Source organism: Canis lupus, chromosome 7, assembly GCF_048164855.1.
Source record: "Canis lupus baileyi chromosome 7, mCanLup2.hap1, whole genome shotgun sequence".
In the NCBI taxonomy this organism is placed as follows: Eukaryota; Metazoa; Chordata; class Mammalia; order Carnivora; family Canidae; genus Canis; species Canis lupus.
The window spans coordinates 59,952,327-59,965,908 of NC_132844.1; the positions used below are offsets into that span (position 1 = coordinate 59,952,327).

Sequence of the window (13,582 nt, forward strand, 5' to 3'; positions counted from 1 at the left end):
TCGGAGGCCTGGGCGGAGAACCGTGCAGGGGCGAGGCTCGGCCGTCCGCGGGCCGGTGCCGCCGGCAGGAGCGGGGCAAGCCGGATCTTTCTGGGGGGTGGGTTGATGGACCCACGTTTCTCACTAGGCGAAGGTGCTTCTGAAGACCCGGAGACCTAGGGGCTGCCGACTGCGGCAGGGCTGCGGGCTTGGGTTAAGCTTGGGCGAGGCAGGGCCGCCTGGCTGGCTCAGGGCTTGAGCATCCAACCGCCTTTGGCTCAGGGCGCGATCCCGGGCTCCTGGGATCAGACCCGCATCGGGGGTCTCTGCCTCCCTCTCTGGGTCTCTCATGAATAAATAAATAAAATCTTAAGGAAAAAAAAAGGCTTAGGCAGGGCAGGAGGAATGGGAGAGAGGCGGAGGGGGGTCCCGGGAGAGGGAAGGTCACCACGGGTAGGGATGAGCAGGAGGGCCAGTTGCTACCCACGCTGCCGTCCTGCCAGCCCATCTCCATCGCCGCCAGTTGACAGGCCTGGGGGAAGAATATGCACCAGGAAAACTCTGAGAGGCGTGAAAGCGCAGTGATAATCGGCCCCCGGAGGGACTGGGTAGATTTCTTAAGTTTCTTTCATAAATGAACACACACACACACACACACACACACACACACACACACGCCTTGAGAAGCAGGAAGTGGTTTATCCTGAGAAGTGGACTAACAGGTGAATGTTCGTTTTCTTCTGTGTGCGTTTCTCTATTTTCTGTGTCCTAATGAGAATACGTAATCCCGGAAGCCAGACAAAGGACTCCGTAAATGTTTTTTACACACAAGAGGAGTCTTCAGTATAGAGCCAGATGTCACCAGGAAGAATGAGGAACAAGATGGGTTTTGGGATGTGGCTCTGAGAGGGGTCAGGCGACCCGAGGAAAGCCGAGGAGTGAAGGAGGGGTGGAGTCCATGTGGCTGGCATTAAAAACCTAGTGGAAAGACAAATGACAAAGTGGAATATTGGCAGCCCCTATGGCAGGCAAAGGCAAATCTTCCTAAAATATAAAAAGCTCCTAGAATTTTATACGGAAAACCACAAAAGCCCAGTATAAAAATGGACTATGAATATAGAGAGCCGGCTCACAGAAAGTGAAATGACATGCAAGCAAATGAAGCAAGCATGGATATTTGCTCAGCTTCAACTGCAATAAGAGAAATGCAAATTACAAGCAAACTGAGAAGACATTTTTCTTCTATCAGATTAGAAATATATAAAAGTTTAACCACAGGCTGCGTTGATGAGGCTGTGGGGACGTATGTGCTCTCTTATATTGCTGGTGGCAGTGTAAATTTCCCCTATATGGAGGGGAGTTTAATGTATGAACTGAATTACTGATGTATATACTCTTTTTTTATTTTAAACATTTTCTTTCTTTTTTCTTAAGATTTATTTATTTATTTATCATAGAGAGAGAGAGAGAGAGGCAGAGACACAGGAGGAGGGAGAAGCAGGCTCCATGCCGAGAGCCTGACGCGGAACTTGATCCCAGGACTCCAGGATCGCCCACTGGGCCAAAGGCAGGCACCAAACCGCTGCGCCACCCAAGGATCCCCTCAGTGGAGAATCTACTTCTCCCTCTCCCTCTGTCCCTACCTCCAGCTTGTGCTGGGCAGGTATTTTGTAAAATGTCCAAAAATGGGATTTGTCTGATGTTTTTTTTTTCTCATAATTAGACTGGAAGTTTTGGGTTTTGAAAATGAAGCCACAGAGGTAAAATGCCATTTTCATCACATCACATCAAGGGTACATTCTATCAACATGATTTATTACCATTGATGTTGACCTTGATCAGCTGTGTGAAGTGGTGTTTGTCATGTTTCTCTACCATAGAGAGTCTTTTCTCCCACTTCTCATACTATCCTTTTTATTTTTATTTAAAAAATTTTTTTAAAGATTTTATTTATTTATTCATAGAGACACAGAGATAGAGAGGGGCAGAGGCACAGGCAGAGGGAGAAGCAGGGAGCCCGATGTGGGACTTGATCCAGGGTCCCCAGGATCAAACCCCGGGCTGCAGGAGGCACTAAACCGCTGCGCCACCGGGGCTGCCCTATTTTTATTTTAAAAATATTTTTTATTTTTATTTATTCATGAGAGACACAGAGAGGGAGAGAGAAAGAGAGAGGCAGAAACATAGGCAGAGAGAGAAGCAGGCTGCATGCAGGGAGCCCAATGTGGGACTCCATCCTGTGACTCCAGGATCAAGCCCTGGGCTGAAGGCAGGAACTCAACCGCTGAGCCACCCAGGCATCCCAAGATACAGATTTTTTTTTTTTTTAAGTTACAGATTTTTTAAGTGAAAAAAGAGTGTAGACTGATGAGTATAATATGCTACCTTTGTGCAAAGAGGATGGAGAAATAAGAATATATGTTTGTAATTGCACAGAGAAATTGTAAAAGGATGTATAAAAATTTACCGAGGGGCTCAGTCAGTTAAAGTATCTGACTCTTGGTCTTGGCTCAGATCATGATCTCAGGGTTGTGGGATTGAGCTCCACATCAGGCTCCACACTGGGCATGGAGCCTGCTTGGGACTCTCTCTCTCCTCTTCTGCTCTCCCTACAAATAATAAATAAATAAAATCTTTAAAAAATGGTCAAGATGGGAAATTTTATATTCTATTAAAATTATCATTTAAAATGTAGAAAAAAAAACTTGTGTTCATTTTGCTTTATTATATTCCCCCCAGCATGTTTTCAGGATCTTGTGGCTGTTGCTGTGTGGCAGTCCACTGCTTCCAAGTGCTGCATGATAGTCCATGTTTTTTCTAGCACACTTAATTTTATATATTTTTTTTTTTAATTTTTTTTTTTTTTTTTTTTTTATTTATGATAGTCACACAGAGAGAGAGAGAGGCGCAGAGACACAGGCAGAGGGAGAAGCAGGCTCCATGCACCGGGAGCCCGACGTGGGATTCGATCCCGGGTCTACCAGGATCGCGCCCTGGGCCAAAGGCAGGCGCCAAACCTCTGCGCCACCCAGGGATCCCCTAATTTTATATTTTAAAAGATTTTACCTATTTATTTTGAAAGAGAGAGAGAGAGCACAAGCAGGGGGAGCTACAGAGGGAAAGGGAGAAGCAGGCTCCCCACTGAGCAGGGAGCCCAATGTGGGGCTCTATCCCAGTACCCTGGAATTATGACCTGAGCCAAAGGCAGATGCTTAACCAACTGAGCCACCCAGGCACCCCCATTTTTTTAACTGAGAAATCACTGACATATAACATTATATTAGTTTTAGGTGTACAACATAATGATTTCATGTTTGTAGATATTATGAAATGATCACCACAATAAATCTACTTAACATCCATCACCATACATAGTTACACGGTTTTTTTCTTGTGTTGAGAATTTCTAAAAACTGGTCTTGCAGGGTATCTGGCTGGCACAGTTGGTGGAGTGTGTGACTTTTGATCTTGGGGTTCTGAGTTTGAGCCCCATGTTGGGTGTAGAGATTATTCAAAAATAAAATCTTTGGGATGCCTGGGTGGCTCAGTGGTTAAGCATCTGCCTTTGGCCCAGGTTGTGATCCCGGGATCCTGGGATCGAGTCCAACATCAGGCTCCTTGCAGGGAGCCTGCTTCTCCCTCTGCCTATGTCCCTGCCTCTCTCTGTGTGTCTCTCATGAATAAATAAATAAAATCTTTAAAAATATTTTTTTAAAAATTAAATCTTTAAAAAAATATCTATTCTAGCAACTTTCAAACATACAATACAGTTTTATTAAGTATAGTTATGATGCTGTAAATTACATCCCTATATTTATTTTATAACTGAAAGTTTGTACCTTTTGACCCCCTTCATCCATTTTGCCCACCCTCACATCCCTGTGTCTGATAACCAGTAATCTGTTCTTTATATCTTTGACTTAGGTTTTTTTGCGGGTTTTTTTTTTTTTTTTTTTTTTTATTCTACGTATAATTGAGATCATATAGTATTTGTCTATCTTGGTCTGACTTATTTCACTTAGCACAATGCCCTCAAAGTCTATCCATGTTGTTGCACATGACAAGATTTCTGGCACACTTTTAGACCCCACTTTCTCGGAAACTAGGGTATAAAGCTATGAGGGACCAGAGAAGTCTGGCTGAGGGTGCTCCTCTGATGTGGCCTCATCTTTGCAGAAAAATCGGAGGCTCTAGGGAGGGGGTTCTGAAGGAAATGGGCCAGCAGCTGTGGAGAATGACAGTCATCAAGATGTGAAATCTAGATTGCCACAGAGCCTCAGTCAAAATCACCCGGCATGAGCTGCGCAGGTTGCAAGCAGCATGGGCTAGTGCCCCTCCCCAGCAAAGCCCTACAACCCTGTGCTGTGAAGAGAGGAAGCCACCCACACCGAAGACCAAAGACCGTAAGAGAAGGGCAGCAAGTGTGGTTACAGATCTTCGAAGGACAGCAAGGACAAAGTGGGAGTGGTGTTCCAGGACATCAGACTGGGGAAGGAGGCAGATGAAATTGAGTTGGAATGGAGCCCACAGGGGCTGGAGAAAAGGTGAGGGGTGATGCAGATTTTGCCAGCAAGAGGAAGGACCAGCCAGGCCTGGTTGGAGCTGGGGGGCACTTCTCTTTAGATTGTGGATGTGAAGGGATGTGACATATGCATGCTTGCATATGTGGTGGATACATATGTTCATTAGATATATTTATTAAATGTATGCTAATTCATCTCACTTCTCAAATACTGGGCTGTCGCCATGTGGTAACATGCTAGGGATGTCCTTCACGTCACAATCCAGGTGAATGACACTCCCTTTAGTTGTTTAGTGCACAAACTGCAGATGGGGCTCCTTGGAATCTAAGCGTGATGATGAGTTTACCAGCTGGGGAGTTCTGACTACGGTCCAGGCATAGAGCACACTTTCCTCTCTGTGGACACCCCCTGAGAGAGCCACTGTCACCTCGGTTAAAAAAGAAAACCACAGGTCCAAAATGGAGTCACTTATGTTAAGGCCCCATATCAGCAAAACCAGACTTAATACCTATCCTAGGGACACCTGGGTGGCTCAGTGGTTGAGCATCTGCCTTTGGCTCAAGGCATGATCCCCGGGGCCTGGGATAGAGTCCTGTGTCAGGCTCCCAGTGGGGAGCCTGCTTCTCCCAGATTTCTGCCTCTCTGTGTGTGTCTCAAATAAATAAATACATATCTTTAAAAAAACAAAACAAAAAACCGAACCTAACTGCAGTTGCAACCCCTCCCAGGAATGTGACCTTTAGTCAGTCAACCTAGGATTTCCTGGACAGCGCTAGGAAATTGAAAGATAGACCCATTCCGTTTCCCTTGCCTAAAACAATACACTCTGCTAATAATTTCCTTTTCCTGCTTCCTCTCTGCCTTGACAAACCTTTCCTTTTCCATAGCTGGACGGAGCTTTTTTTTCTGTTGGCCTGGTGGGATGCTGCCCAATGCATGAACTGTTCAATAAAGCCAATTTGATCTTTTAAACTGCTGGAGTTGAATTGCTGTTGTTTAACAGATTTGGTGGCAGTTGCAGACTGCAGAAGACTTCTGATAGGCCCGGTGCCCACGAACCCCTTTCTGAGTTCACTATCTTTCTCACCATTTCCCAGGGCTGTGGGTGAATCTCTTTTGGGAGCTAGGCTCTCTTTACCACAAGCTCCTGATCTAACTGGCTTTCCAATCCGGGGCTTAGCAGCTTAGCTGGAGTTGGCAGATGGTTCCATCTGAAACCCGAGGCCCTCGCCCTTGGTTCAGTCTGTAGGTCCCCAGTTGTTTGGACCTCCTTGCCCCAGGTCCAGGCTGAGGTCCCCATGTCCGCCTGTGAAGTCCACACTGGTAATTGCTGGTGGTGCTGGGGGCCTTGCTGTGGGCCAATGGGCTGTGACATCTGAACGCCAGCCCTCAGTTCTGTCCTCAGATTCTGTGCTGGGAGCTGCTGGTGACAGCTGGTCTCCATTTGCTGGGAATCAATCTACTTTCCCATTGTTTGGGTCTACTGGTTCCGCCCCTTCCCCAGTCCCTATTTCTTTGGGTATTGCTTCTGTTCATGTGCCCATGAGGTAAAGGCCAAATGCTGATGGGGATCTTGGAGGCCAAAAAGCCAGAAAAATTGATGGGCACAGGTCAGGTGCTTAAGAATTGTTAGAGCACGTGCCACCTGACCCAAAGATCCCTGTGTTAGGACAAATTGGTCACAGAACGGGTTAGGTTGACACTAAGTCACCTGCCAACCCCGAGAGAGTTTCTGTGCAATGGGGTGACACAGTGTGAAACCTCACACAACCCTCATGCCACGCACAGTGCCTCTTGCTTGGGTACAAATCTGGCTTTGAGAAACCCAAAGGCTTCACTAAAAAAAGAAACAATAAAAATAAGGAGATAAGTAATGAAGATGGGATCCTTTATTTCTAGAGAGTCAAGCGTACACCATCCAGCACACCTGCTTATTGTATGTCTAAGAACTGCAGTTCCGGAAGCTAATAACTATCTATGAAAATGGCAACATCTTAGGAAGCATGATTTGTGTCCTGAAGAACGTGGCTTTGTAACTGCCAGATTGGGGCCCCTGAAATAAGGCCAGATGGAAATGTGAGTTGTACCTCATTTACCATTTAGATCTTGCTGGACAGAAATGTGGGCTAAACTCCATTTGCGGCTAGGGCCTTACCGAACTACTCTCAGCCCTCAGGGGGAATCACAATCTAGAATTACAATGGCCATTATGAAGAATGTTCCAAACTGATAAGATCATATAAGAAGTGCATGTAAAAACAAAAGCTTCAAAACTGCAAAAATAGCTTTATGGAAAGTTTCATTGCAAAAGAGCTGATAAAAAATTTAAAAGACCCAGAAGTTTATTTATTTACTCATGTGAGACACACAGAGAGAGGCAGAGACACAAAGGGAGAAGCAGGCTGAGGGGAGCCAGATGTAGGACTGGATCCCAGGACCCCAGGATCATGATCTGAGCCAAAGACAGGTGATCAACCACTGAGCCATCCAGGTGGCCCAAGACTGTCATAATTCTTGTGGTCTCTCTCTTTTACTTGACCATTCATTCTAGTTATCCTCTGTCTGAACTGTCTCTACATGACTATAGACAAAAATCCACCAAGTTGATGACCTCATAGAGAGCCACATATCAACCTTCAAAGGAGGCCGCCCTTCCCCGTGAGCCCCTCCCAGAGCTGATGGGACTCTGAGGGATTTTCTGCTGAATTGCTACATTATTCTCTTAGCCAAGGAAAACTAAAGCAAAACCAAACCACACCTTGCCAAATTCTAGTAAATATCAGAGTTATACCCTTTGCTCAGACTGGGTGTTACATGCAATTTTTAAAAAAATATTTTATTTATTTATTCATATGAGAGAGAGAGAGGCAGAGACACAGGCAGAGGGAGAAGCAGGCTCCATTCATGCAGGGAGCCTGTCGTGGGACTTGATCCCGGGTCTCCAGGATCACGCCCTGGGCTGAAGGCAGCCCTAAACTGCTAAGCCACCGGGGCTGCCCTGTTACATGCAATTGATGAGTCATTTGAACTTTACTTCTGAAACTAATAATACGCTGTATGTTAATTAATTGAATTTATTTTATTGAATTTAAACACAATAAAAAAATTAAAAAACCCGCTCAGAAACTTCAGATGGGATCCTGGAAAAAAACTGATGGAAGCTGGCTAATGGCTGTTTCATCTCAGCTAAATGTGCCCAGAAACAAACAAAAACATTCCAACATAGGTGAGTGGCTATGTCAGTCCTTCAAATCCAAGCTACAACCTAGTTCTTTAAAAGAGGGAGTAAAGGCAACTGTCCTTAGACATGCAGGTTTTGAGGCAATTCAAAGTTCACCTATTTCTTTATTCATTTCCATACTTCCCTATTTATCTCAAGCGGCTCATAAATTATTGACATTGAAAAACCAAAGTCCTCGTTGGAGGGATGTGCATTCTCTCCCTGGGACTTTGAGATAAAAATAATAAAAGTCCGCACCTCAGGGAGGTAATTCTTTTTATTTTCCTCCCTCTTTTTAAAATTTAATAACTGGAAGTATGTAGTCTTAATTCCCTTCACCTATTTCCCCCAAGGTAATTCTTTTTTTTTAATTTTAAAATTTTTAAATTAAAAAAATTTCCCCCCAAGGTAATTCTTACCAGAAGTAGAACAAAAGGGATAAAAGGCCATTTGAAATTTAGACAAATGAAAAGTCATGTGTTTTCTCTACAAATATTGGTAAAAGAATCTTTAGCCGTCTGAGCAGGTGACCTTGACTTATTCTATCTGCCAGAAAAACAGTTTGAAAAAAAAAACAGTTTGGATCCAACTGTTCTTTTAAAAACTAATGGGTAAAAAAAAAAACAAAAAACAAAAAACTAGTGGGTTTTGCATTTTCATATCCATAGCATGGCTAAAAAATTTAAAACAATAAATATAAGGTCTCTGTTTATTTATTTTATTTATTTATTTATTTATTTATTTATTTATTTATTTATTTATTTTTTAAGGTCTCTGTTTATATGTTTATTGTAGATGAGTGACATTTTCTACCTCTGGACGGTATTGCTAGAATTAATTTGTAAAAGACTTCTTTTTTTTTAAAAGATTTTATTTATTTATTCATGAGAGACAGAGAGAGAGGGGCAGAGACACAGGCAGAGGGAGAAGCAGGCTCCATGCAGGGACCCCGATGTGGAACTCGATCCCAGGTCCCCAGGATCACGCCCTGGGCTGAAGGCAGCGCTAAACCGCTGAGCCACCCGGGCTGCCCTGTAAAAGACTTCTATTTAAAAATAAAAAGACTTCTATTTAAGTGGTTTACAAATAAGCACTTAGTAATTAAAAATTACTAAATCTCAGAAATATAATAGAAACTAACCCAAATGCTTTTCAGGTTCACACAATCTGGGAAGATATTTGGTATTATAAGTTAAGGTTGTTGGTTTAATTAAAATAGACGTATCTTTAAAGCTATTAGCATTAAATATAATACTTTTCTCTCACCCGGGCTAACTCATCAAGTAAGGTCATGTTATCACTGTTAGAAAATTTGTCATCAAGAAGAATAGCTTGAGACAATGGTTGATTTTATCTAATGTCTCGTGAAGTTTTTGTGGGTAATCTAAATATAATTGTTAAGAAAAAATAAATTGGATAGATGTAAATAAGATTAAAAATTTTTAGGTAAACTTTTAAAATAATTTCCTCATGAGGCGCCTGGCTGGCTCAGGCGGAAGAATGTGTGACTCTTAATCTCAAAGTCTTGAGTTTGAGCCCCATGTTAGGAGTAGAGATTACTTACATAATAATAATAATAATAATAATAATAATAATAATAATAAAATTTCCTCAAGTCTTTTAAACATCTTTGTCTTGTTTTTAAGTAAGCTCCACACCCAACATGGGGCTGGAACTCTCGATCCTGAGAACAAGAGTGGCATGCTCTACTGACTGAGCCAGCTACGGACCCTTTCCTCAGGTATTTTTGGTAGAAATCTTAAAGCTTGCTAAGTTAAGTGATGAGTTAAGTTAAATTCATAGACTATCCAGATCATTTCCAAATAAGATAAAATACTGAAATGTTAATTACTGAACATAGGCTTATCTTCTTTTTCTTCCTTTTGCAGAAGAACTAAAGGTAATTGCGTCTATTGGTCAACATGTTTTATACCACGTTGAGAAATTTCCTTTAAAAAAAGTGTGTTTCTAGGGGTGCCTGGGTGACACACTTGGTTGAGCATCAGATTCTTGGGTTCAGCTCCAGTTGTGATCTTGGGGTAGTGGGATTGAAACCCAAGACAGGCTCCATGCTCAGTGCAGTCTGCTTGGGACTCTCTCTGCCTTTCTCCCCTGCTTGCTCGCTCTCTTTCAAGTAAATGAATACATCTTTTAAAAATTCTTTTTAGGGCAGCCTGGGTGGCTCAGTGGTTTAGCCCCTGCCTTCGGCCCAGGGCCTGATCCTGGAGACCCAGTATCGAGTCCCACATTGGGCTCCCTGCATGGAGCCTGCTTCTCCCTCTGCCTGTCTCTGCCTCTCTCTCTCTTCCTCTGTGTCTCTCATTAATAAATAAATAAAATCTTAAAAAATAATAAAACGAGAAAAAAATTCTTTTTAAAAAGCCTGTTTCTATAACTCATAAGAAGTATTTATCAGTCTGACAATTCACAGTATGTTAATGTAGAAGACAGTTCACAATCATTTACTTATTAGGTAAGGTTCATACAGGTTAAGAATTCTAATTAATATGTGTGATTACTGCTACTAGAAATAATAATGATCATCTCTGTATGCAAGAAAAGCAGAATGCGTGCTTTCAGTAAAAGAAGTTATGAAGAGGGCAGCCCTAGTGGCTCAGCGGTTTAGCCTACCTTCAGCCCAGGGCATGATCCTGGAGACCTGGGATCGAGTCCCACATCGGGCTCCCTGCGTGGAGCCTGCTTCTTCCTCAGCCTATGTCTCTGCCTCTCTTTCTGTGTCTCTTATGAATAAATAAATAAAATCTTTTAAAAAAAGAAGTTATGAAGAAAAGTAATGCAATTTTGCAGATGGAAAATATAGTAATTTTGTCCTCGAATGAGAATATTTAAAGAGGGAAATATAGGACAAAATTTGAATGTAAAACAGAAAGAAAAAAGTGGTTTGTGGAAGATTTGTGGAAAATGAATTTTAATGTGTGATCAAACTGGTTAAGAGTAAAATGAAATTATTTAAAAATGAGTTTTAGGGGTGCCTGGTGGCTCAGTCAGTTGAGCCTCTGACTCTTGATTCTTCTCAGGTCGTGATCTCACATTTGTCAGATGCAGCTCTGCCTCCAGTTCCACGCTGAACATGGTGCCTGCTTAGGATTCTCTCTCCTTCTCCCTCTGCTCCTCCAGCCCCATGATTGTACACTCTCTCTTTCACTCTTTTTTTTTTTTTTAAAGATTTTATTTATTTATTCACGAGAGAGAGAGAGAGAGAGAGAGAGAGAGAGAGAGGCAGAGACACAGGCAGAGGGAGAAGCAGGCCCCATGCAGGGAGCCTGATGTGGGTCTCCAGGATCACGCCCTGGGCTGAAGGCGGTGCTAAACTGCTGAGCCACCTGGGCTGCCCTCTCTCTTTCACTCTTAAAAATAATAATAATAAAATAAAAAATGAGTTTTAATACCAAAAGTCCAAAATTAGAAGTTGTTTTTTCTGTCAAAAGAACAAAGTTTTCTTGAGGCACCTGACTGGTTCAGGGGAAAGAGCATGTGACTCTTGATCTCAGGGTTGTGAGTTTAACGTCTTGGAGTCATGGGTTTGAGCCCCATGTTGGATATAGAAATTATTTAAAAAAAAAGAAAAAAAGGATAGGGGACATGACACCTGGGTGGCTCAGTCAGTTAAGCGTCTGTCTTTGGCTTAGGTAGATTCCAGGATCTTGGAATGGAGCCCAGAATGGGGTTCCCTGCTCTGTAGGGAGCCTGCTTCTCCTTCTCCCTCTGCCTGCTGCTCCCCCAGCTTGTGCTCTGTCTCTCCCTGTCAAATAAACAAACACACACAATCTTTAAAAAATAAAAATAAAAAAGATAGTTTTCTAGATTATCACTCTTTTTTTCAGATTATTGATCTGTGTTTCATAAGACATTGCAAACAAAAGTTTTTCATTACCTTTAAAGTAATCTACCTAGAAACACAAAGGTTCTGTTTGCCTTTATTGCCTTGATTACAACCCCCCCAAAACACAAACCTGAATCTTTTTAATATTAAAAGAGCCAGAGTTTTTTTATAACTATTTAACTTTCTGTATTTGCCTGCAAAGTCCTGTCACTTTGATTAAATGGATAACTAAGTATTGTGAAAGTGACCTATGATTCTATTTGATCAAGTGCTTTAAAACCTTTTTGATATTTTTAATGAACTTCCCCCAAATCAAATCCTAAGTAGTCTTTTTGACCTTGAACTAACTTCAGATTATTTCAGAAGTTTCCTAGAATAACTCAAAGAATTTGTTCTCTCTCATAAAAAGGGAGATATTAAACTAATTAGGTTTATTTGCTATATTAAAATACATGGGAACGTTGTCAAATAAGTAATACTAAACCTTCTTTATATTATGTCTGTATACATGTTCCGGAAATTATGTAAAATTCCTGGAAATCTGATGTGTCCTAATATAATATCAGTGCTTGTAATTCTAATTACTGTTTTAAAATGTATGTCACAAAAATAACCAATTTCTTTGTCAATTGCATTATAATGAACTCTCATCAGATCTTTATCCAGGTCATTTTTAAGTCTTTTATCATTTATCAGTAGTTATTGCTATACTCAGATACTTTTTAAAAAGCTTCCTGCAACTGTCCTTTATCTTCAGGGAAATTTATAGAAAGGAACCTGACAAGTACACTAGAATACAGATTACTTTCAGATCATACAATTGAACTGGTTAAGAACAAAGACTGCCCTTGACTCTCCTTGAAAGGGACCAGAGCAGATCCTCCTCACTAGACAGATGGCAGTCAAACTTTACGGGCTGAAATCTTGCCTTTCGGGATCCCTGGGTGGCGCAGCGGTTTAGCGCCTGCCTTTGGCCCGGGGCGCGATCCTGGAGACCCGGGATCGGCTCCTGGTGCATGGAGCCTGCTTCTCCCTCTGCCTGTGTCTCCGCCTCTCTCTCTCTCTGTGTGTGACTATCATAAATAAATAAAAATTAAAAAAAAAATGAAATCTTGCCTTTCGGACTGCTGGATTTGTCATCCAAAATTCCTATCTGTCCATTCACAGTGCCACCGTTAGTGGAAGTGGTTTGTACCCCGACTGGGTTTGTCCTTTGTCTTAGGTGATTATCATTCTCTTGGGCCTATGAATGTTGAGGTGGCTGGGACACAGCCAGGCAATGCCTCTTAGGGTACCTCATGTGCCCTCAATTTTTTACAAGTGAAATATGACATCTCATTGACTGATTTCCCTGGATTTACATCTTCAAGCTAGAAAAGACCTACCAGGAGGCATTCACAACTCAGGATCTGCTTCCTTTGGCAGAGCCATACTTCCTTCTTTAAGAGGAAATGTAGGTATGAATATGATCAGGGGTGCCTGGGTGGCTCCCTGGGTTAAGCTTCTGACTTTGATTCAGGTCATGGTCTCTGGGTCCTGGGATAGAGCACCGCCACCCCCCCCCCCAAGTCTCCCATTGGGCTGCAGGCTCAGGCTCAGCAGGGAGTCTTTCTCCTTCTGCCTCTCCCCCTCCCCCTGCTCATGCTCTTTCTCACTCTCTCTCTCTTAAATGAATAAATAAAATCTTTTTTTTTTAAAGATTTATTTATTCATTCATTCATTCAGAGAGAGCGAGAGAGAGGCAGAGACACAGGCAGAGGGAGAAGCAGGCTCCATGCAGGAAGCCCGACGTGGGACTCGATTCCGGGTCTCCAGGATCACACCCCGGGCTGCAGGCAGCGCTAAACCGCTGCGCCACCAGGGCTACCCAATAAATAAAATCTTAAAAAAAGAAAAAAGAATATGATCAGAAACCTCTCCTTAGCTCTTAAAGATATTGACAGAACCTGTCAGTAAGACAATAGCTGCCCAGCAAAGCTCCTTCAACTCTCCAGCCAAAGTTGTCCTTGATAATAA

General features: G+C 42.5%; 1 protein-coding gene and 1 long non-coding RNA gene across 2 annotated transcripts in view; one reads left to right on the top strand and one right to left on the bottom strand.

Moving 5' to 3' along the window:
* The window catches only part of LOC140636959 (uncharacterized), a 15,862-nt gene continuing 2,280 nt past the window's right edge, over positions 1-13,582 (top strand). The window contains exons 1-2 of the long non-coding RNA XR_012034212.1: positions 1-7,728; positions 9,369-9,463. This is a non-coding gene — a long non-coding RNA (uncharacterized lncRNA). The remainder of the gene's footprint in view (positions 7,729-9,368; positions 9,464-13,582) is intronic.
* CAPN11 (calpain 11) overlaps positions 11,333-13,582 on the bottom strand; it is a 24,249-nt gene continuing 21,999 nt past the window's right edge. Inside the window, exon 22 of the mRNA XM_072832864.1 lies at positions 11,333-11,485. Coding sequence (XP_072688965.1) covers positions 11,369-11,485 — 117 coding nt within the window. The 3' untranslated portion in view covers positions 11,333-11,368. The remainder of the gene's footprint in view (positions 11,486-13,582) is intronic.